At 46.2% G+C, this 26,678-nt stretch overlaps 2 protein-coding genes across 2 annotated transcripts in view; both read left to right on the top strand.

The window, feature by feature from the left end:
• The first annotated feature begins 52 nt into the window (after window positions 1-52).
• On the top strand, window positions 53-7,313 carry rabggtb (Rab geranylgeranyltransferase subunit beta). The gene is made up of 9 exons (XM_079750510.1): window positions 53-97; window positions 440-547; window positions 638-835; window positions 1,603-1,708; window positions 2,007-2,059; window positions 2,678-2,788; window positions 3,432-3,557; window positions 4,665-4,814; window positions 5,738-7,313. The coding sequence occupies exons 1-9, from the start codon at window positions 95-97 to the stop codon at window positions 5,876-5,878; spliced, it is 996 nt and encodes a 331-aa protein (XP_079606636.1). The 5' UTR covers window positions 53-94; the 3' UTR covers window positions 5,879-7,313.
• A 9,804-nt stretch (window positions 7,314-17,117) lies between these two features.
• st6galnac3 (ST6 (alpha-N-acetyl-neuraminyl-2,3-beta-galactosyl-1,3)-N-acetylgalactosaminide alpha-2,6-sialyltransferase 3) overlaps window positions 17,118-26,678 on the top strand; it is a gene marked incomplete at its 3' end in the record, with an annotated part of 45,244 nt that continues 35,683 nt past the window's right edge. Inside the window, exon 1 of the mRNA XM_079750462.1 lies at window positions 17,118-17,344. Within this exon, the coding sequence (XP_079606588.1) occupies window positions 17,327-17,344 (18 nt within the window). The 5' untranslated portion in view covers window positions 17,118-17,326. The remainder of the gene's footprint in view (window positions 17,345-26,678) is intronic.

The raw sequence follows: 26,678 nt of genomic DNA, 5'->3' as shown, positions 1-26,678 counted from the left end.
TTGACTTCCGAAAAAAAAACAACCGCTGACAGCCAGCTGATCTGGTGGCGTGACGTCGTAAAGGTGCGACGCATGGTCATGCGATAAATCCAGAATGGTAACTAGCTTGCTGTTTTAAAACCGATACATTCTTGCTATTACTTATTGTAGAGGTGTATTGTACATACATTCCGTAATGTCTGTGTTTATACTTTCAATAATTCCAACTGCTGGGGCGATATTAGTTCATTCTACAGGACTTCTAACCCTGTATTAGCCGCATAGCTTCGTGTAACATTTAATTTATAGCTATAAAATTGCCAACAGGGCAACACCTGTTTTCTACTCCAACGATGCAATTTATTTAACATAATTTCTAATCTCGACGCCCTAAACTGTAACTCATCACGTCAACGAAACATCGTTCAGAGTGTGTGATATGTTCGGCTCTTAATTCCAGGGTACCCAAATAAAAGATGTGGTCATCAAGGATGATGCCCCCAACGCGCTCTTATTGGACAAACATGCCGACTATATAGCAGCATATGGTTCTAAAAAAGATGACTACGTAAGTTTGGATTTATTTTTAATTATAATCTATGAAGGATTTAAATGTATCTGTTTAACATTGGGTTCGTGTTGGGTGTTGTTTCCCTAGGAGTACACGTTATCAGAATACCTGAGGATGAGCGGCATCTACTGGGGTCTGACCGTGATGGACCTCATGAGCCAGCTCCCGAGGATGAACTGCGAGGAGATCACGGAGTTCATCAAATCCTGCCAGCACGAGTGTGGAGGCATCAGTGCGAGCATCGGACACGATCCGCATCTACTCTACACCCTCAGCGCGGTGCAGGTGAGGAGGCTGCCATTAGTCAAAGGACCTCTCAAAAACGATACATTCTAATGCAATGTAATGTCAATTTAAACAGGGACAATGTGCAAAGAAAGATTGACCGTGTTTAGAACAAGGAGAGACGCACTGCACCAGATTTTAGCTAATTGCTATTTTCCACCTGTAGTCCCTGGGCAGGTTAGAATAATAAATACTACAAAACTAAACAAGACACAATAATATATTAACAATAATGCCAACTACATAGCTAATCAAGTCATTTTGGTCTCCGATATCAATTCTATGTTCAGTGGGCGTGAAAGGACTTCTATGTAACAATTTCGTTTTTTTGACTAGTCTTACTTTACCGACGTCCATGTCTTGAGCTGCAAACATGGCCGGACTGTGGATGTATTGGTTAAAACCAAAATAAGTGAACTTAAATGGGTGTTGTGCACCATATCAACAAACTATCGGTCTGTTATTCCAAAAGACAATTGCTATAGTACAGTGGGTACTAAACTACAAGTGCAGTTTCATCGCCAACCATGTGCAGCGATAACAGAGTGAAACTCTGTAGCGACGTGTGTTTATATCTTACTATCAGAGGTTCCAACATGGTTAGGACGTGGTCTATACAGAGTGCAGCAGCTTATATCGCTCTATGTTTACTCTTGATGCAAAGATAAAAAGTATATATACATTGTGATTGTTTAGTTTAAGTTTAATTGTTGTGTTTGGTTTGTTTTCAAATGATTAAGAACACATGTTTGATTCCTGTCCCTCAGATCCTATCGTTGTATGACAACGTTCAGGCTCTTGATGTGGATAAGGTGGTGGAGTACATTAAAGCCTTGCAGCAGGAAGATGGCTCGTTCGCTGGGGACAAATGGGGTGAGTAAGGATCCTTCTTCTTCTGGATTTTAGTTGATTCCCCCATATAGGAACAACCACTCAGGGTTCCGGTCTTATAATAACTGCAAATCAACCATTTTTCCAAAAATCAATCAACAGAAGGGAACGTTAATACTAGCCAGGCTGTCAGCCCTTGACTTCCAGAAGAAACGAATGCCATCTCTGTTGTGGAATCTTGGTGTTCTGTGTCCAAGGCTTTGTTTGAAGACATTCCCTTTGCACATTATTCGGTCCCTGGCATGATGTTGCTTCATTCCTCTGCCTTCTGTCTCCACAGGAGAAATCGACACGCGGTTTTCCTTCTGCGCTGTCGCCACACTCGCCCTGCTGGTATGTATGTAAGGGATAACGTATACAACGCCGGTCATTATTGGGAAAATAATTTTTGATAATGACCGGCGACGTTCTATACATTATCCTGCTTATTACACGGCTACTTGCCAAAAAGAAAAAATAACTTCAAACAGTGTCTTTTTACAATTTATTTGTTACCAGCATTCGTAGTGTTGATCAGCAGAGAAATAGTCCGGCGAAGACGTTGACGTCGCTTAGCAACCAAAGACGCTGGGGTTGACAAGTTACCGGACTACTTGCGGAGCGATACCAAAGAGGTCATTAGAGGCAAAAAGTCCTTTGTTTCCCTTGACAGCGGTCCATTATACTTAGCAGCGGTGAATTATCACATATAATTCACCGGCTGAAGTTATGAAGGGCCCATGCAAGTGAACGGAGCGTTCCACGGCATTGCGAAGATCCGTGTCATAAAGTTGTATAATCGTCTACGCAATTATTTAAAAAATACTTTATCTTAAACATAAACCTAATAATCGATTTGGTTATTCTTGGGTAATAGCTTGTGTGTTGTCACAGTGGACGTGTTAGAGAGATGAGTTGGTTCTGGTGTCACAGTGGACGTGTTAGAGAGATGTGTTGGTTCTGTCGTCACAGGGGAAGATGGACGCCATCGACGTGGACAAGGCGGTGGAGTTCGTCTTGTCCTGCATGAACTTTGACGGTGGGTTCGGCTGCAGACCCGGCTCTGAGTCTCATGCCGGCCAGGTACGTTCCCCAGGTTCAGAAAAATTAAAGGTCCCATGACATGCCACCAGGTGTGAGTGTGATTAGCCGATAGATCAGTCTACCAGCCTACCCAGTGGACTGTAGCAAACGTTGCTCATCTATCCGTCACACATCTAGGTGGACACGCCCACCTGTGATGTCATATGGGGGAGATTTTCAAATCGGCTCATAACAGCTAATCCCACTCACCCATGATGGCATGTGATGGGACCTTTAAAACATCAATCACCTCTTGGTTTTCCCCTTCCATACTGGATAAGGGCTATGCCAAAAGCATTAAGAGAATTGCGCCCTCTTGTGGGGGAAACGTATTTTAAGTGAGGGCTTGAGAAAGAAATGATGCAAAATCGACATCTGTTGATGTATTCTTGGTCAAACAAAAGCTCTCCTAAAACGTGGGGGACTCTTTAACTTTAATTAACTGTTTCTTTTACCAACACTGCCGTCCCTTCCGTGATGTTTTATAGTGTCTTTCTTATTGTATTATTTTTGTATCACGTGCCCCTAATTATTGTAACATATAAACACACAGTTTACATTTAAGAGAGAGACAGCCTTTTCCCTAATTCTTCGTAATTCAAATCTGTGCTCCGTCCTTCCTGTCTCCTTCCCCCTCCGGCAGATCTACTGCTGCACGGGCTTCCTGTCGCTGACGGGCCAGCTGCACCGGCTCAACGCCGACCTGCTGGGCTGGTGGCTCTGCGAGAGGCAGCTTCCGTCGGGGGGGCTCAACGGCCGGCCAGAGAAGGTGGGTCTCATCCGAGCGGACGCAGCGGTGGAGCGGAGGTCCTCTCGTCGTCACCACGTCTGAGCGCAGGGCTCAGTGACGGCATTTAACACTTTTAACATTCTGACCGTAGTCCTTGAACGACGCGTCAGATTAATAAACCACTAAACGAAACGGCTGGGTTAGAACGCCAAACACATAATGTATATAGAAAGCCTGATTTAGAAAGCCTGTAATGAACGCTCAATGGGGAAAAAGCAACCCTCTCTGTGGTTCCTCTGACCTTATCTATGGTTCCTCTGACCCTCTCTGTGGTTCCTCTGACCTTATCTATGGTTCCTCTGACCCTCTCTGTGGTTCCTCTGACCTTATCTGTGGTTCCTCTGACCCTCTCTGTGGTTCCTCTGACCTTATCTGTGGTTCCTCTGACCCTCTCTGTGGTTCCTCTGACCTTATCTGTGGTTCCTCTGACCCTCTCTCTCTGGTTCCTCTGACCCTCTTTGTGGTTCCTCTGACCCTCTCTGTGGTTCCTCTGACCCCCCTCTCTCTCTGGTTCCTCTGACCCTCTCTCTGTGGTTCCCCTGTCCCTCTCTGTGGTTCCCCTGTCCCTCTCTGTGGTTCCCCTGTCCCTCTCTCTCTGGTTCCCCTGTCCCTCTCTGTGGTTCCCCTGTCCCTCTCTCTCTGGTTCCCCTGTCCCTCTCTCTCTGGTTCCCCTGTCCCTCTCTCTGTGGTTCCCCTGTCCCTCTCTCTCTGGTTCCCCTGTCCCTCTCTCTGTGGTTCCCCTGTCCCTCTCTCTGGTTCCCCTGTCCCTCTCTCTCTGGTTCCCCTGTCCCTCTCTCTCTGGTTCCCCTGTCCCTCTCTCTCTGGTTCCCCTGTCCCTCTCTCTCTGGTTCCCCTGTCCCTCTCTCTGTGGTTCCCCTGTCCCTCTCTCTGTGGTTCCCCTGTCCCTCTCTCTCTGGTTCCCCTGTCCCTCTCTCTGTGGTTCCCCTGACCCTCTCTGTGGTTCCCCTGTCCCTCTCTCTGTGGTTCCTCTGTCCCTCTCTCTGGTTCCTCTGACCCTCTCTTTGTGGTTCCCCTGTCCCTCTCTCTGTGGTTCCCCTGACCCTCTCTGTGGTTCCTCTGTTCCAGCTTCCAGACGTGTGTTACTCCTGGTGGGTGCTGGCCTCTCTGAAGATCATCGGTAGGATCCACTGGATCGACAAGGCCAAGCTGCGGGCCTTCATCCTGGCCTGCCAGGATGAGGAGACCGGGGGCTTCGCCGACCGACCAGGGGACATGGTGAGTCCGTGTGCTACAGCAAAACAAACTAACCTTTTTCGGGGTTTTACCTTTCCTAATGCCAAGTTTCTAGAGAAACAGGCCAGAAATGTATCTGGTATCTACAAGAGTTTCTTTAATTATATACGTCTAATTGTGTTTGCTTTTCCCAGAGCAATCCTCAAGTTTCCCTGTTTTAAATCATCCCAACGCTCCTCTTTACAGTTAATTGGATTGTTTGTACGATTTCCGTCCCTCAGCCCATTTTCCTGGGTTTGTTTGTTTAAATTGTGTCTGTAACGAATTCTTTGATGTTCAAGAGCATAGTACAAATAAACACGTTTCTCTTTTTGTCTCTCTCTGTCTCCACCTCCTCCCTCCACCCTCCGACTGTCTCTCTGTCTCCACTTCCTCCACCTCCTCCCTCCGACTGTCTCTCTGTGTCTCCACCTCCTCCCTCCACCCTCTGACTGTCTCTCTCTGTCTCCACCTCCTCCCTCCACCCTCCGACTGTCTCTCTCTGTCTCCACCTCCTCCTCCAATCCCTCTCTGTCTCCACCTCCTCCACCCTCTGACTGTCCCTCTCTGCCCCCACCCTCCTCCTCCACCTCCTCCTCCCGTCCCTCTCTGTTTCCACCTCCTCCTCCTCCTCCCTCCACCCTCTGACTGTCTCTCTCTGTCTCCACCCTCCTCTCGTCTCTCTCTGTCTCCACCTCCTCCTCCCGTCCCTCTCTGTCTCCACCTCCTCCACCCTCTGACTGTCCCTCTCTGCCCCCACCCTCCTCCTCCACCTCCTCCTCCCGTCCCTCTCTGTCTCCACCTCCTCCTCCTCCCTCCACCTCCTCCTCCCGTCCCTCTCTGTCTCCACCTCCTCCTCCCGTCCCTCTCTGTCTCCACCTCCTCCACCCCCTCCTCCACCCTCTGCGGGGCCGGTCGTGCCCCAGGTGGACCCCTTCCACACGCTGTTCGGCGTGGCCGGCCTCTCCCTGCTGGGGGAGGAGCAGGTGAAGCCCGTCAACCCCGTGCTCTGCATGCCCGAGGACGTCCTGCGCCGGCTGGGCCTGGTTCCAGAGCTGCTCAGCTGAGAGCACCGCTGCCTCCCTCCCTCCCTCTCTCCCTGCCTCCCCCCCCAGACCCACTGCTTCATACCGACGACCTGAGACCCAGCCCCACCACTGACACCAGCCACTCACTTGCACCCTCCCGATCACCAGAGAGAAGAGAGAGAGAGAGAGAGAGAGAGAGAGAGAGAGAGAGAGAGAGAGAGAGAGAGAGAGAGAGAGAGAGAGAGAGGGAGAGAGGGAGAGGGAGAGGGAGAGAGAGAGAGATCGATCAGAGAGTATCAGATAGTGAGAGGTTGAGTGAGTGGTAGCAAGTGATGGTGGCCGGGGGGATTGGGTGAAAGGAGTCTTGTTTTAGCTAGCTTGCTCTGCAGACAACACAAGGACCAACTGCTCGAAGCGGATAGGCAAGAACGGCGGCAGTGATTACCTCCCCGGGTGTACCGTGTGTTTAGGGTCAAATATTCAAATGATTTGGAAAGAAGATGCGTAAAAGACGGGATGGTTAATGTAAAACATTTACAAATACACCTACCATTCCATCTATCTGTTGGCTCGCTCTTCAAAAGCAGTTGAAGATGTAGCTCCTACGGCTAGCGAGCTGTTCTGTGTCGGGTAGGACGCGCCGCAGCGCTCCTGCATACGTGTTCGGCGCTGTGTCAGAGAGCTAGCCGCCGCTGCTGTGTCGCCAGCTCACCTTAGTCCCCAAGAACAGAAGACCTTGTACTCCTGTGCGTGCTCAAGGTCGAAGGTCAAGTGTTGCACTGACCTTTAATCGGCAATATCATTGTTGTGCTTCTAAACAAACCCGCATTCGACAAAACCTTGTGTAGCCGATTCGGTCTCTTCTGAGCAAGAGCGTCACCGAAAAAGACTGCAGAGGATCTGCAAATGAGAACTAAATGTCTGGACGATGGCTGTGGGAGGGGTATCATTGGGTGGTATTGATATGTTGGGGGCTCATCGATATACTGCTACACCTTACAGCTGGAAAGGTGTTTTACTAAGTGGAGTTTGGCTCATTTCATGACTGGAAACACGGACACACACACACCATATTAATGCAGAGAACATACAGTAGCAGTGACATCAGCTTTTTAGCTCCAGGGGATTTCCTAGTTTATGCACAGTCACAACTACACTAATTTATTTTTGATGTTCGTGTCTTTATCCCACTGTCCACCGTCTGTACATCGCAGGACGGCAAACCTTTGCGTGTCGCAGTTCTCCCAGGGGTCACAGCTCTGTCAATATCGCCACTCTCGCCATGCCTCACTTTGATATTGGGAGTGGTCCATTGTAAAGAAACATTGATTTCTTGTCTTTTTTTTCTCTGTTTACCACATTGATCGCATTCAGGGTCTTAATTGTCCACCTGTCTTCCTTAAAGTCAATTTGGTCTGTGTGGCTGTTTGCTCATGTCTGTTTTCTTATAAGGATGGGATAAATAAATGCGTAAATTGCCATTTCAGGTATCTATTTCAGTCTTAATCCTTATTATCCCGTTGGGAGTATTTTCTGGTCATGGTCCGCGAAATGCTGTGAAGTACAATCAGACCACTAGATGGCAATAGTGCCACTTATGACATTGGGTCGCCCTGCGGTCCGTTGGGACCGATAGCGTCCAACGACAATCAACGGCACATTTTTCTATGATTTGGCAACTGATCATTTTCTATGATCACATTCAGTCAAAAAGAGAAAAATACGATGGCTCTAAATCCCTATCCATGCCTATCATAAAACACAAAAAATAATTCCACTTTGACCATGAACTAAACATCTCTACCTGCTACTTTTCATACTCTATTTGCTTATTACTGTGGTTATTTTCAACCATGAAAGTCTTTATTTACCGAACGTGTGCCGGCGGGGCTCTATGATCTGGGAAATGCAATAGGAGTCGTGTATTTAACAGACATAGCAGCCATTTGAAGCTTCCAGGTGTGTTTAGCGACAACATAGTGTGGCGAGCAGCACGGGAAGGACGAGACGGGAGCCCAGGTTGAACAATTATGCAGTTCCGTGCCCCATACACCGCACGACTACGGACTGCCTTTATTAACGACCACGAACATTACAGAAACACGGGACACCTGACCAACACACACAACACTCTCACTAATGGTCCCGATCACACAACAATGGAACAACACACAATTAACACAACCAATAAAGACCCCAAACCCGTTAACCCCACTTAACCTAACAGAATAAATTAACAGAACCCCTTTTGTCAACTGACAACCCCAATTCCCAGAATCCCCGCGGCCCCGGAACATGGCGCCCACACCCGTGGTCGCCACAATAGTGTTTGTGGCTCAAAGAGAGAGAAAGATGAATAAAGATAGACAGGGACACAAGGACTCAACGGAGAGCCGGTTGAATCTCAAGCTGCAATGTGTAACCTACCAATCATATCAGCACGTTCGAAATAGGATATATATTTCCCAAGATTGCATTGCCCACAAGAATTTGAGGAAACATTCTGAAAGCAAACAAACTTTGGCATCTTGGTATAATAATGTGAAACCACAGCACAGCAAGACAAGACGAGTGCCCCGTGTTGCTGAGAAAGGAGAAACCAACCCATCACAAACAGTGCTGTTCACTTAGATTATGGACCTGAATATTGTGTACGTGTTTTATTCTGTTGTGGAATATTTCTTATGGCTTACCTTTCTTAAAAACCTTCACCCATTGTGTTTATGACACATTATTAGAGAATTTGTATTCAATATGAAACAATCTTTAACATTAAAACAAAGCTATTGATCAGATTATCTTCAAAACATTGCATGCGTTACGGTCCAACAATTGTTGCATACTAGGTCATTCAGAGAAATCTCTCATGGATGCTTCCTTCGGGAATCGAACCCGGGCACATCAATTCAACGCTCTACCAGTTGAGCTACACGGGACCACAAACGAGGTATTGTTCTCGTGGCAACGGAATCAGTCAACGCAGCGGGGAACCAGCGCAATCTGATTCTCTCGCACAACTGAATTCCATAACTCACGTGTGGAGCGAAGAACAAGGCAAGCCGTTGAGGAACCGCAGATTGAAGAATTATTACCCCCCCACCCCCCTTCCTCGTTGTTCATTCAGAGCGGCTCAGCGGTATTTACGGATGACAGGAGTGCAGAGTCAATGAGCGAGCTTCAGCGGGCCTATAGGTCCCTCTATACGTCTCCTCTACCTCTGCTGCGGTAGGCTACAACCAGGTGGCCTCTGCAGGGAAGCCCCGTGTTTCTGACCGCCCCCTAAACCCGACGTGACCATGGAGGAACCTCATTAGGCACGAAGGGGTTTGGGGGGGGGGAGATGGGATGTACACGCCGTCTCATAATTCATTGTTACCAGACATCGCCGCTGATGGGTTCACCCGTAAATGTCTATATATATAATTGAACGTGTTATACGGTTCAAATCCGAGAATGTGTAATTGGTCAGTGAGACTATTGACTCAGTCCCTCATCGTGGCAGCCTGCCGTAGCCTCGCGTCTTGTGGGTACGAGCCCCGTTTAATGAGAGGGCACGCTCGCTGAGAAGCACAAACGCCTCGGCCGCTGTTCATTACCGTCCGATGCTGGCCCATCATCTATTCCATTAGCTCACCGGCCGCTTTATTAAGTCTTCAAGTCCCGTTGAAGTTCCTTAATCGCCTGCCTTGCGTGGATGAAGGGGTCGTGGAAGAGTGCCGTCTGTCCATTACTGATCTTCTACAGCCGCCCACGAGTGGTGATGCCTCAGCAATGCACTTGTGCATATTTCTTCACATGGTTTATTTGGTGTGTGTGTGTGTGTGTGTGTGTGTGGGGGGGGGGGGGACGCTGGTGGGTTAACCTCCGCCTTTAGACAGTGGTAACACACCTTTATTGCACACGCACGCTCACGTCCGCACACACACGCACAAATGCACGCATCCCGTTTCCATGTTTGCACTCGCCGAAAGAGTGCATTTGCAAACGTCGGCTGAATGCCTTCGCTGGAACAGTCCAGGGCCAAAGCTAATCGTGCTCATTTGTTATCTTCTAGTGTGTTGTTGGGAGTAGCTCCAGCTAAAGCAAGGGATAGGTCATCTGTCTGTTTGTGGTATCTTTTCAGCAGGGTTTCTCACAGTTACAGTTACACTTCAACATACGGGGGGGGGGGGGACATTGTTGCTGTACACATTGATGAACCATTGCAAGGCCACTCTGGCGTGCAGTGATTTGGCCGAAATGTATTAAGTCTGATTTAATGGGTTGTAATCAAACACCTCCTTAAGGTGAGCAACTTCTTGCACACACTCACTCACTCACTCACTCACTCACTCACTCACTCACTCACTCACTCACTCACAAACACACACACACACACACACACACACACACACACACACACACACACACACACACACACACACACACAAAGTTACCCTCTTCATCAATGTGCACTGCACTTAATATGCTTAGAATGCCTTGTTTTATAGAAGGGCAAAAAGAGGTTCAGCTCGTATTCCTATATTTCCACAACTCGCTCCTTGGAGACCAACGTGTACCACAGGAGACCGTGAGCTTATCTCCTCTTTCATGTGGTTCGCTTGAGGCAATCTGACGGGCAAGGCAAAGTACACACTACAGACAAGCTAGTTTAAATGGGAGGGAGAAGGAAGATCGGAAAGGTACTGACTCTGTGTTATGGAAGCCTTTGCGGCGTTTTGCTGGAACAGGATGAAGCATACTTTAATGTTAAAGCTTTAAAAAAAAAATGTTTTCGATTATAGATGACAACTCCCGTATCCCAGCATGCATCTGGAAGGAGGAGCACAGTGGTGATGGCAGAGGCTCCTTGCTCTTCCTCCGTGTTGTTCTCAGCCAATGACAGGACTTAGACAAGTACACGCAGAATCAGAATCTTATCTGGGTCTAAAGAACAAACTGCTTTTTTCTTCTGTTTATTTCACTCATTGCATTTTTCGTTTGACCAAAAATGTCGACGCTTGGCTCCTGAAAATAGCACATAATGGTGGGTTTTCTAAATAATAAGGGGGTCTTGAACATCAATAAATTTTGCATTGTTAATGGTTGTCACCTAGGTTGTCAGTGCAATCACAGGGTGCAAACAGATCTCACAGAGCTCAATGAAAAAACGTTGACACTTCTTTAGAAAAGCTGACATGTACCAATTTAAAACCAATTTGAATTAAATGGAATACTAATAATAATAATACTATTAAAACAATAATTGCTGCTACCATTGCAGCCAAGCTCATTTTTTAAAACTATTTATTTTGTGTTGGAGGAGCTTGCTAAGTGATGAAAGAGCTCTTTGATTCACCATTAGTTTGAGTTTAAAGTGCCGATTGGTCCGCACAACGTGGAAACCAAACCCAGACAAAGGCGGCCTCAGAGATTGCCTGTACTGGACGTGTGGAATAAAGCCCCCCTGGGCACCATGAGGTCATTGTGTTTGCGTTTCCGATGTTTGCATTGCTCTTCATTATCTCCCCTCTTCATTGTTTTAGGAACCGTCCTCCCCTCTCCGCCTCATTCATCTCGGCATAGGCCTAATAGGGCTCCTCTCCCCACTGTCCAATCAGCGGACTGTCCTGCAATCACCGGCTGGGAACACCTCTGGGCTCTATTGTCGGGGTGTCTGTCAGCCAGAGAGACGGGTTTCACAGCTCCAGCCAAGTCCTGGGAACCGGACCAACCTGGCCCACAGCATTGTTCATCCTCAGACAAATGGAACCATGTGCGCAAGTGCAGCGTCCTGCTGCTGCTGCTGACTCACTGTTGCTTCTCTCCAGGAGAATAGTGCTGCTCAAATGGGCCGTGAAACACCCCATTTCACAACACGCCCTAAGCCCGGATCCAGCAGGCCCACTATGCTATAGCTGAACTCCTGGAAGGAGGCGGCACAGAGCCAGAAACCAAAGACTTGTTTCCTGTTTCGTAACGGAGAAATATGACCAAAGAGGATTTAAGTTGCCCAAGTACATTCAGCTTTCAGAAGGGGAAGCTCATTTCTACAATGGCCTCTGTTTTGACTTCTTTTAAATACTTCTTGTTTTCCCACCGGGTAAGGTTCAGGTGATGGCTGAGTTAATGCTTGCTGTTAGCCAATCCGGTGCTCACAGATGCCCACATGATTGGTCTAAACAAATATAAAGTGAAAGAAAGTGAAATGCCCCAGCCACCTTTTGAGCTAGTCTGCTATAGGACCCTTATTTAGCCAAAGTCCTATTCGCGAGACTTACAACCCCAGCCCTCCAAAGAGCACGGAAAACTCCCTTAATTAAAGAAGAATCCTTGAGAAGGAAGGCAGAAGAGGGATCCCTCCCTGTTGCAGGATGGTAATGAACATGGCAGCATTTGGGTAATAACAAAACAACATTTTAGATTCTAAACCCTGCTGGTTCCTGTATGCTATGTGGTCATTTTAAATACAATGAGAGCCATGCTGAAGCAACTATTTTGAGGCTAAATAAATGCAAGATAAACCTGAAATTGAGTCTCTAACCTGCACTAATCTTTTTTCAGAGCAGCCATCTTAACAGACCAAATCGATTTGGGGAGAAAAAAGTGTCTTTGGGCTGAATCAGGGATTAAGGGCTTTCAATGTTGTTTGGACACTCCTACACAAACATGTTTGCATGTCTGCACTCAGTGAAAAGCTTACAGATAAGTCTGTTTTTATTGCCGCGGTTCAAAAGTGCCGCAACTTTATTAAAAACAAACAAATTCACGCACATCGCATCACACCTAGCACAAGAAATGATATCATTCCATAAACAGGGTTTCTCTATATTCCCCCTCCCCCCTCCCTCCCCCTTCTCCCGCTCAGAACGTCAGAGCGCTTGTAGTGGGGTTGAACGCCTTCAAAGAGTCTCCCCTGCTATGTTCCCATGGGTTCACCCTGTCTAGCACCCGCTGCCTCGTCTGACAACAGATCCATGGGGCTAATAGGTTCCACCCAGACAGCCATCTAGCTAGCAGGCAGCACCGCTGGGAGGGGAGAGAGAAAGTGGTGTATTCTCTCTCCCTGTGGGTGGCATTGTGTTACTCTCTATCTCCTCCGGTTTTCTGTCCCTGGCCCTCTCTTATCGCATCTGATAAAGAGGTGAGCGAGAGTGGGATCCCCTTAATCATTCATGCACACGTTTGAAGAGCGTACAGGCGATGAACCCCCCCCCCCCCCAACACCTTGTCCTCTGACTGAACGCGGGCATTGACGTGGGGAGAGAATGTAAGCCACCACCACCGAGTTCACAAGGATTTAGCTGCTTCTTTGTGATTCAGGGATTGTAAAGGCAGCTTGAGAATCGGCAGTAGACATGGAGGGCTTATGGTTATTACGGTGGTGGGGGAGAGACAGCCTATTTCACAATGTAACCTCCTTTTTTCTGCATTCACAATGCCCTTTCAGGTAAGTCTGTTCCAGCAGGCCATTTAAGACAAGAGAATGCCAGGTTTAAGTTTTGTTTTTAAGCCTAACTTGATGTAGTCATTCATCTTTATACAGGTAGCTTTCTGGCTAATATTCATGTGTAGTACCTCCGAGACAGTACGCACGCAGGTCAATGATCATTAAAAGAATACCACTGAAACCTTTTTTTTTATAAAAGTGCGTGTGAATCTGCATGCGAGGATGGTAGGCATGAAAAAAAATCAGGCAGCCACAGGGCCAGCCAGGGGCCACCCATGGGCTAGGACCCCCGAGGGCCGAATCAGAAGGAAAAAAACAACCCTGTCACCAATCAGATCTCTTCAAATCTCGATCCTCAGGATATTTATGGAATCGTTGCATAACAGATGTGTCCATGCCCGGCATGGCTCATAAGGGTCCTGTTTTGGGGTCTATTCCTGTTGGTTTCTGCCTCTGCAATGGCGCTGAGCAGAAATCAAATATTCATGTAATAAAAAAAAAAAAAAGAACCAGATTGGTTTCTTTGGCTTGTGGACAAGAGTGGCATCTTGGAGATGTCCTATTCACTCAGGATGTCAGGCCCAGCACTGAAGGGCTTGGGGGGGGGGGGGGGGGGAGCTGGACTCAATTACAGCAGCCACAGGAAGAGCCAACGACACACACACACACTACATGCACACAGACATACAAATACAAGCACTCGCACACACACACACTACATGCACAGCACGCTCACACACGCGCACACACAATACACACACACTACATGCCCACAGACATACACACACAAGCACTCGCACACTTACAAAAACACCCACACACACACTACACAAACCCACCCACACACACACAGACACACCACATGCACACAAACACACAGACACACACACACAACACACACACACACACACCTACACACAGACACATAAATGCACAGACATGCCCACACACACCCACACACACACACACGACTCTCAAACCCAAGGACCATAACTCGGCAGATGTTATACAGCTTGTTTCCTGTTTGATGACCCTAAAATTTTCTGTCATAACCATGCAGAAGATCGATAAAGCAAATCAAACTGATTTGCAGGCGTGACATGAACTAGATACATTTTCCAAGGTTTCTGTGCGTTTGGCAACTGAAAGAATGACATGAATATTTGATTTATGCCTGCTTCGATTACAGAGATACGAACGCAAGTCAGCAGCACACAGAGTATTCCACTGAAATAGATTACTGCTTGTCACAAGCAGTGTGTGCAGACGCACACACACACACACACACACACACACACACATACACACACAGTCTAACACGTTCATGCACACACAGACACACACAGGCACATTTTACGGTAGATAAGGCATGTCATCAAAATGTGTTGGCTGGTCGGGCGTGCATGAGTGTGTGTTTACGTGAGCACATGTGTGAATTTTAGGGGAGGTTTGTCAGCACCTTGCAGTGCTATGAATTTATAGCGCTCTATCTTTATTCATGCTGGTTTGATATTACAATCCCAGCACAATTTATATCAGGACAGTTCCAAAATTACACAAACTGCTGTGTGTGCAAGGCTAGGTTTAAAAATAAAAATAAATCCATATAATTATTTTTTTAGCCTTTAATGGCTAGACTCTCGATGCATTCTGGACATGTTGGCCTGCGATAAGCCACCAAGCACTCTATAAAGGAACCCTATGGCCCTTACTGTCACTCAGCTGCTGTCTTACTGCCATAAGTTGGTAAAGTATATATTTGTAACATTTGCCTTTTTCATCAACCTATACATTTTTTATCTCTTTGATGCATTAAATGAAGGTTTATTTCCCGGTTATAACTAATCTTTTTACCACAGCCTGTGCGAATTTTGGTACTAAGAGGTGCACATTATTTTTCAGGTAACAGTTGGGCTACCGTCCTCACCATTATAAACTCATGTTCAACATCTCCTCAACTCATGTCCGCTGGCCAGCTCGGGAGCTCTAGTAATCCTCTTAACTTAAAACACATAGCAGTTCGATAGAAAAATGTAAAACTCTGCTTCAGATTCTCACATCGGCCGGTCCATTGGGGATACTAGCTTAAAAATGCATGTGGACGCAGTTGCCATGGAAGTAGTATTTCTTCAGTGGATATCCATTTGCATGTGGCCATGGTATGAAATTAATATTCCACTATGCATTAATATAGTTTTTTTTTTTTTGTGGGAGTAATATTGCCATACATTAATTTCTGATAAAAGCACACCTAGTTGTTGATCACTCACATAATAAGTATTACTCTTTAGGCAGAGGATAGAACATTTGAATACATTTTTCGCAGAAGAGTATTCTGTAAAAATATTGAACAGTTTGGCCCCTACATTTTTTTAACTATTCAAAATCATGTAAATTATACCAAATCCCCCAAATGTAATCCACAAGAAAAGATTTGAAAGGAGTTTCAAGCCTGAATGGAGTTAGCATAAAAGTAGGCTATAAACATGCAAACCCTTTAAGTAAATGTAAAAAAAAATAATAATTGGATGCTTCTTATGTCAAAGGCCTATTTGATGGAGGTCTTCCACAAGGCTAGGCACACATATTGCTAACGCTAGCGAGCTAGTCAGTGGTTGCTAAAGCAAGCAAGCCAGTCAGTGGTTGCTAAAGCTAGCAAGCTAGTCTGAGGTTGCTAAAGCTAGCGAGCTAGTCTGTGGTTGCTAAAGCTAGTGAGCTATTCTGTGGTTGCAAGAGCTAGCAAGCCACTCAATGGTTGCTAAAGCTAGCAAGCTAGTCTGTGGTTGCTAAAGCTAGCGAGCTAGTCTGTGGTTGCTAAAGCTAGCCAGCTAGTCAGTGGTTGCTAAAGCTAGCGAGCTAGTCAGTGGTTTTGTGGGAGTGGCTTTTGAAGGAGGCCCGAAGGGAGGGGCAGATTTATTAATTTAGATAATTTCAAAATGTACCTTAGTAAAACGTTTTAGAGTCAAACAAATGACTAAGCTACACTGCAGTACCATACTTGTGCACCGGGGGCAGGTTACTATATAGTGTTAGAATGCATGGGGCTGAATGGAGCTAAATGCTTACATTTTAATCTCCGTCCATCTCGGTTATGCAGGGGCTTTTCGCTATTACTAGTCAATAACCTAATCTATCTGTATAACAAATATGCAGCAAAAATAAATAAATAAAGCAACCAAGAAAATGCCCTCGTAACTGACATGATATCGACAATCCTTCATTTTATCTCACAAATTCAAAACTGATTGAATTCCCAAAATATTTAAAATTAATTTCTTCACAATTGAAATGATACATTTTGCTGTACTTCTATGTAATGTGTATTATCATTTTTAAAATAACATTTGGTTTGATTCAGGGTGTAAAAGGAAATTAGCAGTGGTCGGCTCTTCTCATCTATTTAGGCAACTTTTTTCGGGTGCCCTTTTCATAGATTGAAGCGCTGTGATAGGACGCTGTTCACGCCCCTGCTCTGGGGCATAATCAGCCGTGTAATGCAGCCTACATCGGCATCCTGGGAATGCCGCATAAGCCGCGGCCACATTGCCAATTCGACACCCTTATTCCTTAATTCAGCGCCTGAACTACTCCTCGTCCCTTGAATTCGGCTAAATCGGTCCGATGCTAAACGGGTCGAATCGAGCTGATAGAGAAAAAGGTTAGGTTTCCCAAAAGTGTAGTAAACCCCCACCAGATTGAGCGTCGCCTTAACTAGAGGCCAGACAGGGCACCATACCCCAACCCGCTGCACGGGAAGCTCTGAGCTGGAGCAGGAGGGAGCGGCGGCAGCGGCCAAACGACCGGACCTGGTCACATGACCCAGTAGGCGGTGCTGGGGATCCACCGGCCAGTAGCGTTTAGCGTCAATCCTGGATCCATGGAAAACGAAAAGGGAAGGCGAATAACGGTACCCTACGGTATAAATAGAGATGATCCCCGAATACAGCAACGCATCTCCGTCGCGTAGATAAATAAATGCTCCCCATTTACAAGCACGGCACGGTGCGTTCGGTTCGCGAAAAATAAGCGGTCCACCATTGTCTGCGTTAGAAATTAGAATGGCCTGGATGTGCAAGGTAAGTGTGGGATTCCCCGCATACATTACTTTAAAAAAAAAAAATCCGGATGATAACGTCCGTGCTGTTGTTTGAGCTCATCATGTTAACAGATGTGAACACCCGTTAGCTTGGTGATGCTGCAATGGAGCCCTCTCTCCTCTACATGTCGGCACGGGTACGCATCTGCCCGGTGGACTGTAGGCTCCTCGGTGCAAAACGATCACTTAAAATGAACATTAGGCCTTCCTCCCACAACACGTATTTTTTAAAATACAATTATATCTTTCCTATAGCCTGTAAGTGCTACTAACCAAGGAGGCTATGTTGTAATGTTATGCTATACAAAACAAGTTAGAAAGAGGAACTTCCTGAATTGGGTAGGGGGCAATGCGTGTAAAGGACTATGAGAACTTTGGCTGTGCGAATTCTATTGTAACACCAGGAACACGGATGTGGACAGGCCCACATGTCTTAAAGAAGACTATACTTGCCAGTGTGGCTTCATGATATTGTACAGATGTTTTTGAATCTGAAACTGTCCCAGCGTACCAGGCAATGAACCATGATTCATTCCATACCATGCGTGTCCGATGTGAAAACCCACAATTTAGTGCAAAACACATTCTACAAGCCTAATTTTAAATGAAATATCAGCGTTATGTGGCCTGTAGTTACCAAGGTGTAGGCTAGTGGTGACATCAGCATGGACTAGCCCTGTTGTCATTTGAGAGAGTATTGAATCTGACATTGCATTATCTCTGTGTGGATGTGTAGTATATGCCTCATAAGCAAATACTAAGCCTTACTCACTAAGCCCCTTTTACTGCGATGTGGAAAAATTGTTTAAAAACACTCATTACCCATCCAGGCATTTGTGACCCATCCTTATGAAAGTTGGAAGTGTAAATTACTTCAATCAAATAGTTGATTGAAGTAATTTCCACTCTCAAATGTCCCATTTAAATGTGTAGTTACTACTTCCAGATGTGATGTACTGTTATGTTAATGTCAAATATGTGTATAGACAATCTCTACTGAACATTCCCTGATTAAGAACATTACTTCGGCCAGAATGAATGGGTTTTTTGTCAAGTTATCTTTCAACCAGAGCCATCATGGAACATGAATTCCAAGCCAACTTGAGAGCTGGAGCGAATGAGTTGTAAATGCATTGTAAGAACACATAAAGACAGGAAAAATGTAAGGTCATACTAAATAAGTTCTTTTCTATCTCCCGAAAAAGGTGTGAGAGTCTTGTGTGTGAGTGTGGATGGTTGGTCGTATCTAGTTGTAATGGGAAATACATAGAGTGCCATGTGCTAATAAGTTCCATTGAAAATTTTGCATTTGGACTCGAACTAAGTCTTTGTGATCACTATTTGCTTGGGAGAGCATACGTTTACATGGTGGTACAATTCACACCCAAAACAAGACCAGGCACCATTGACAAATCTGAATTGGTTTGGCCCTATACAACATTGATAAAGTTCATCTTGGTCTTAAAGTTGACCTTGTGTTTCAGCGTCACTTATTAACTACAATAAAAGACAAATGGCTGTCTTGACCTAGCAGATTAGTGGTGCCTTTGTACTGGTTGATTGTCAATTCAAACAATCCAACAATAATAAGTCATCGTGATCCCTGGACCCTAATTACTATGGAACTATGTGACCAGGACAGGTCTGTCCTGTGGCTCATCAGTTCTCATGTGGGCGCAACAGTGAAAGGCTCTGCTGGACACAGAAAGGCTTCAATTGTTGCCCTGTACTGTTCCCATTGGCTGTGAGTTACCCCCCCCCCCCCCCGTTCCACAACATTGAATGAGGTGATGTCATCACTGCTTCTACTTCACAACGCCTGGTGTAACAAGGCCAACAGAGCTAGCTTGTGTTTCCATGCGCTGCAGGTCAGGCAGATGACCACCACGAAGCAATTATTCACATTAGTGCAAATACAAAAAAGAACACACAAAGAAAGAAAGTAACAGGCATACACATACACACACTGGTGCAGACCCACTGTGCACACACACACACACAAACACACACATACCACGCGTGCAAACATAACAAAAGATAACATTCACTTTGTCACATACTTTTTTTGTATTAGTTATAATGTCGGATGAAACACACACACACACACACACAAATTACTCCATCCACATCAACTGAAACTGGATTTTCAGAAAATAATGAAGAACAATGTCTTTCTTTTTGTTTTCTTGGCCAAGAGTAACAACAAGGACAAGATGCATAGATACGATGGTCACAGAGGTTGGTTGTTTGTCAGAGAGACCATTTTTGAGTGTACAGTTCCGCTGGAAGTCTTTCCCTGCATTGTTGCAGAACATTTCCTGCATGCGTGAGGTTGTAGAAGTAAGGATCTGAAGTGGTCCTCTTCTTTACTACTGGCCGGCTTGCAAAATGAGGAAGTTGTCTTGTTCAAATCAGTGCGTTTTCTCAAACAGATTTTGTCTCAAATAGATCACAGAGCCAAGATGCGACGTTCATCCTTTATTTGTGGGCTCCTGCAGGATAACCCAACAAGCAGCCATCATATCTACATGGTTGACTCTCTTCCTGCCCCTCTCCTACTCTGTGCTCCCATTGTGTGTCCTGTCCCATTAGAATCTGTTGTTGTCCCTTCAGGGCGAGGGACAAATGTTTGGCAGGAAGGGTGATAGCGACAGGATGGAGATTACGCATATTCCCTGTCCGATCAAATAAAAGTAGGGGTTGGAGACGGGGGTCTGGCAGGGAGGGGGCTGAGGCCAGGGGAAAGGTGTCATCATATTAAGTGTTTGATCAGCTCATAGTGGGGGTCAGGGACAGCGTTGAGGGCAGAGCAGAGGAATCCTCAAAGGGGCTTGGGGTTAGAGACAGATGTTTGGCAGAAAGGCGGAAACCATATCTACTCTCGGAGAATTCATACATTCTTCTTCAAGGTCAACTTGTGAGTGGACCAGGTATTGATATTCCGGGAAAATCTGGACCGCTATTTGCCTGCCCAAAACATAATAACTTTTTTTTCGCGAGGCACGCAAAGGGTTACGTCCTTCTGAGGCTTTGACCTTGAGCGAGCTGACCACATACAAGACTCCACCGATGGCGTATTTGACGTATTTTGACTGTTAATCTAAATGTGCCGAATCTTCCTTTCTCGTGATTCAATTCGATTTCAATACAGCTTATTTTGTCACAAGCAAGTTCCGTCCGTCAAGAACGGCTCCGAAGTCGGAGGGTTTCTCACTCCGCCAGTTTCACGGCGGCTTGTGTTCCGTGTGTGTTGGATCACCGCTGTGTTCTGGGCTATCCCAGCGATGCTTTGCCATGTTTAAAGAGGTGCATTTGTGAATAGTAAAAAAGGTTTTTTCCAGTCCTTCACCGGGAACTATGTGTCATAGAGGCTCCAGACAGACCTCGAATCCTGGGCCCCCGGGGGGGGCCTTCTCAGAGACCTGAGACCGGGGCCAACCTGCTCAGCCCGGGCTGGGTGGGGACTTTGGGGCCACTGCTTCTCCGGTTTCCCTTTGAGCGTATCCTCTGTGTCCCTGACCTGGGTGTGAAGTCTGGCTGGGTTCCCCCCGGGGTTCCTTTGTGTGCTTCTGAGTCTTGTCGTACAAAGAGGGGGGGGGGACTTGACAAGATGGAAGATTGGGTCGAAAGGTGTCGTCCAATGGCCGTCACACAATCACACACGCTTCATTCGTCGAGGCTGTGTGTTCCGTGTTGGGTTTCTTGTTTCTATTCAAGTATGTTTTTGGAGTTTACCTGCTGGTGGTTTGGCCTGATTGTTGTGGGTAATCGGTGCAAACACGTGAAGCACACACTTGAGTAAAAAAAAACACATGTACGTGTAAGTGCACACACACATACAAATGTAAGCGTTTGCACCATACACACACACACACACACACACACACACACACACACACACACACACACACACACACACACACACACACACACAGACAGAAGCCGTTGCTCTGGTAGCATATTTAGTGTGGAAACCGAGGTTGATAACCTTCCTCCAGGCCATGCAGGTGCCTGTTTGACCGTACCCATCTATACCGTCGCAGACCTTTTTACCCCTCACATCCTCCATAGCAGTAAGCAAAAGTCTATTCATCTAAAGCGATCTGTCTATCTGTAGAATATAGGGTCAGACTGTCTGTCTGTCGGCCTGTCTGTCTGTCTGTGATTAATCTCTTTATCTTATTTTGTGCATCTGTCTGTCTGTCTGCCTCTGTCAGCCAACCTGTCCATCCTAATAATGGAATACCATTCTTCATTGTTATTGCCTTGACTACCAAGAATGCCGAGCGGGATACTGTGATCATTGTCACAAAGCGTTTTTGTTTCATCCCCCTCCCATCCTTAAATACCATCCCTGCTTGGTAGTGCCTCCATCCATCACGCGGAAAACCAGTTTCATATCGTTCCCGGACACACCCCTTGTGACTGTGACCGAGCACGTAATGTACTGATCACCTTGATCACACTGCTAATTGCGGCCAAAGCACTCCTCTACAGCAATCAAATGCATTATTCATCAGAAGAACGCAGGCTCGTTAAAAGTAATCCAAATCTAAAACGTATAGAATTCATTCATTTTTCATCATGTCATTAATGTAACTGCATAATTAATGGTGAATCTTAATCAACTCTTAGAAAAAAAGCTTGCAACCAGTTTTTAATTAAATGGTGGATAAAATAGGATCCATTAACCCTTTATCCCGCTAGTTTTCGAGGGCATGAAACAAGCAATGCCAAAAACAGCCGGTCACGTGACAAAACAGTGGTACCTGATTCACTGCACCTATCTGACCCTAATCAACTCATCCTGACCAGTTACACTTGGGATCACATGGCCTAGTGGATTACCTTCTACCTCTTAACAACTCTTCACCTCCTATCACCCTGAGTCTGGCCCAAGTAGACCGATTGGCTCTCACCTCGCTGACACAGCAAATTTGCAAAGCTGTGGCTCGCCGACAGAGCTGCTAGATCTGATGTCAGATCCTCGGAGATCAGGCCAGGTGACGGCTGTCTGATCTGACAGCAGGTTGTGGGTGGCAACCCGCATGCCAGCCAGAACACGCAATTCTTTACAGGCTTGCCTTTGCATGGCTTCTGCTGCTGATTTTGGCACTGAATCACTAAGATCAATTTTCATTTTATATGCCCGCGCTGTTTATGGAGTGTTTGAAATCACGCCAACACCTTTTCTTTTGCATGTATTAGATGAATTCATTTGACTGCTTTTTATTATGTCTTGTAAAAGTTGCTCTTTGTGTGCCTTTTACAAGGTTTACCAGTCATACAGATGGAGGTAATAGAGTTGGCCTCCAAAAGTAAAATCCCAAACCTAAAATGAATGTGCTAAATAGTTTTGCAGTACACACTGATAGGGTAAGTACAACCTTGGGACACACTTGACAGAAAAGTCCAGGATTTTTATAGTACTCCCTGTAGGCTCTAAAAATGTATTTTCCAGCCATTTAACTCTAACTTATAGTGGGTAGCTGCTCCGCTGCTTCTAAAATACTCTTGGCTTCACCTATCTGCACATTTGCTCTGCTCTGGCCCAGAACTCTTCTAATTGTAGGTTCGGCCAATTTGGAGCCCGCCCACTGGCTCCGGCCTATCACAGGCCAGACAAAAGCAGGCTGGCACCAGCGGGGGGGGGGGGGGGTCATGCACAGCCCTGGCAGTGTTCCCGACCAGAAGCAGAAGTAGTTAGCTCCAGGAGAAGAAGCGAGCTGCTGTCAATAAGGTAGCAAGAAAACATCCGTTAGTTAGCACCTTTTGTTAAGAATGTAAACGGAAATATACGATTTCACTTGGGCGTTGATTGTTACATCATTTCTCATCATAACCCTATTGTTGAAGCCCCTTTACGCGTCGACCTATAATAGGTCAATAGGTGTCATGTGGACCATGCCTTTATAATATATACATGCTTGTGATGTGAACCACGCGACGACGGATTCCACAGCCTTCCTTCCTCCCCTCTCACACTGAGACATGATGGATGCATGACATCTGGATGTAAACCCCGCCTTATTCCCCCGCTGCGCGTGGAGGCTGGCTGCGGGCGCGTAACTCGCCCCGGATCATCCCCTATCTGCTTACACACGCCTCCAGCCTGTTGATCACGATGCAGCGCCGCCCTTGAACCCAGCCTCTGAGCAGGCAGAAAATCCCTTGTAATTGCATTAGCGCTTACCCCCCCAGAGTCTCCCCGCTGTCTCCGCTGGGTGTGATTTGTCCGGGTCTCATTCAGGGGGTGGATTGGGGAAACGCTTGCCTTTATAGTCGACCTGCCCGGCCCCAAGGGCGTGAGTGTCGACGCGTGCGTACTGCACACCGGACGTTCCACATGTCTCTCAAGGAAATGTGGGATGTTTTTGCTTTCAAGTGCATCTCACTCTTCTTTCACCTCCACCTTCCCTCTCCCTCTCTCTCTCTCTCTCTCTCTCTCTCTCTCTCTCTCTCTCTCTCTCTCCCACACACAGCTTCTATATCTCTGTCTGTCTGTCTGTCTCACTCTGTCTGTCTGTCTGGCTGTCTGTCTGTCTGTCTGTCTGTCTCTCTCTCTCCCTCTCACTCTCTCTTTCTCTCTCCTTCTCACTCTCTCTTTCTCTCTCTCTCTCCCTCTCTCTCTGTGTCTCTCTCTCTCTCTCCCTCTCACTCTCTCTTTCTCTCTCTCTCCCTCTCTCTCTCTCTTTCTCTCTCCCTTTCACTCTTTCTCTCTCTCTCCCTCCCTCTCTCTCTCTCTCTCTCTCTCTCTCTCTTTCTCTCTCTCTCTCTCTCTCTCTTTCTCTCTCTCTCTCTCTCTTTCTCTCTCTCTCTCTCTCTCTCTCTCTCTCTCTTTCTCTCTCTCTCCCTCCCTCTCTCTCTCTTTCTCTCTCTCTCTTTCTCTCTCTCTCTCGCTCTCAAACTCAGCAAACTGTGGGGTTATGTGCTATGAGGTCAGTGCAGCAGGAGAGCCCTTGACTGAAAATTATAGCTATCACAGCCACTATACTGTTGTTATCCCCTACGAAAGTCCAATAGAGACCCCCCCCCCCCCCAGCGGTGTATATACAGGGTCCATAGACAGTTGTGCATGATGCCTTCAGTGAACTAAAGCCCTGTTACTGTGGGCTTGTGGAAGGATGTGAAGTGAGGATATTTGATCTACCAAACAATTATAAGCATTTATCAGGCTATGCAATGTTCCATGTGATTGACGCTATTTAACCCCAACGATAGTACTTTCGAGGGCTTCGGGGAAAAAAGCATCAACACCGCGTTATATATTTAGAGGTGCTAAACTCAGCATCTTGACAGTGACCCTGTGTTTCCTTCGCTGTTTGTATGGTGGTGGCGGCGGTGAGTGTGGCGCTATCCCAGGGAGAACAGCGTTCTCGGACATTTCAACAGCCCAGTCGTTTTGTTTGTGATTTTCATGTGTTAGTTTGTCCTTGGGGGGGCGGGCGGGGGTCGTGTCATCGGCCAGGCCCGGTTGCCATGTTACGGACCAGCTCGCTTGGGGTTCTGTGGGTCTGGCAGGTGGGGCCGACAGCTCGTTAGTCATGGCCCTTGAGGTTGTGGCGAGGCGCCGATCCGGTCCGGGGCGTGTGGTGGTGGTCTTGTTTCCCCCGAGCCCCTCGCCACATCGTAAAAAACGTCACAGAGGGGTTGATGCAGACCATGAAAACGGTCCTGCTAAGAGGGGAGTGAGCTACGACAACAACAACTCAGAAGTGTTGACCACCAAGACTTAAATGAACGGTGAAAGCCGATAAACTGATTTTTTAAATCGTTGCCTGAGATTCTTGTGTGTAACTCCGGCTTTTCATTCATTGAAGCATGTCATTTTGAGAGGAACTGAGAAAGGCTTGAGTGACAAATCGTTGTTGGTACAGGCAATGGGGGGGGGGAGGCAAGTTTGCCGAGTTAAAATCCTAACGAATGTGCTCTTGAGGAATGGAATGCTGTGATGAAGAGGGAACTACGTCTTTAAACAGAGTGACCCAGGGTAGCTGCTGTACGTGGCAGGCTGCCGGTGCAAGGAATGAGAGAAATTCACCCTCATTCGACTCTATAAACTGCTTTTTTAACTAAACAAAAAAAAAACTTCGACCAGCATTTTATTCCCTTCAAAAGTGATATCTGCGCTTGAATTGTCTACTAATATTTCCTTTTTTATTGCAATGGGAGGTGGGCATCTCCAGAAAATCCGAGACATTTTCTTTGTATCTGATATGCCGCGCTATGAACGAAGACATTTTCCTCTCTTTTTTTTATATTGAACCTGTTTTCATGGGACAATCTCTTTCTTTTTTCCCTTTAAATTTCACCATCTTAAGTTTGTCAAGGAATAAAAGACCATGGCTGCAATTCTGGTGCAATCTTCAATTTTCATTTCCTCAGTAGAAAGCTGCATCCACCATATGACAGCGGTCTGTCTTCCCAGCCGCTACACAGTTACCTCTGGTAAATACACCAGGCACTGGGCAATAAGGAGGGATTTATCATCACCATTACATGAGGACATTTTTACAATTTTGATATATATACACCACAAAACATCTGCGCAAGTACTAAAATGCATCAGAGATCCACTGCAGTAAAGTACACAACCATTAAAAAATAATTCTGAGACTTCTGATTGTCGGTCTGACGAATTCTTGGGTTATAACAAATCACCATCCCCATTTTCTCCTCAAACAATATAAAGAGACATTTAGTTCGGGAGAGTGTGTTTGGTGGCACACATTGGTACTGTAGATTCTGCTGACCAATGCAAAAGGAGGCCTCTGTGATTCCTTCTGATGTGTTTTTTTCTTCAACAACAGAGAGTGTTTATGGCACTGAAGGCGACCGCCTATCTCCCTGTTTACTAGACCAATAAAACTTGGTTGTTTCTTACAGTGGCGGTGTGTCGGCAATAAGAAAAACAGAACCACGCCAGCCCAGTCTTTTAAGACCCCTTCCTGTAAACAATTCTATTTGTTAGGAGCTGGTCTTAAAGTGTTAGAACTCACACCTCCACTCATTCATTTGTTGATCCCTGGATCAGAAAGATCGCAGATAAAACACATGCGCATGCACACACTTTTTCATTTTCATTAGATAACACCTTTTCTTATGCTGGGCTCTGAAGGTTTGGACATCTCTTTATGGAGGTTTATGATAACATCTTCCATTCAGGCATAAAGATGACTTTTCCTTTCCTCCTTTCTTCAGATCTTGCTGTAATGCATGGCATTTATTCATCTTCTGTGCTCTTTTCTATTCTTCTGCCCTCCTTACACACCATCAAAGGAGCAGTGTATCCTTCTCCTTTCACTAAGTCCCAG

Source organism: Pollachius pollachius, assembly GCF_949987615.1.
Source record: "Pollachius pollachius genome assembly, chromosome: 14".
Taxonomy (NCBI): domain Eukaryota; kingdom Metazoa; phylum Chordata; class Actinopteri; order Gadiformes; family Gadidae; genus Pollachius; species Pollachius pollachius.
The sequence above is the reverse complement of the archived record's forward strand: the minus strand, read 5'-3'. Positions and strand labels throughout refer to the sequence as shown.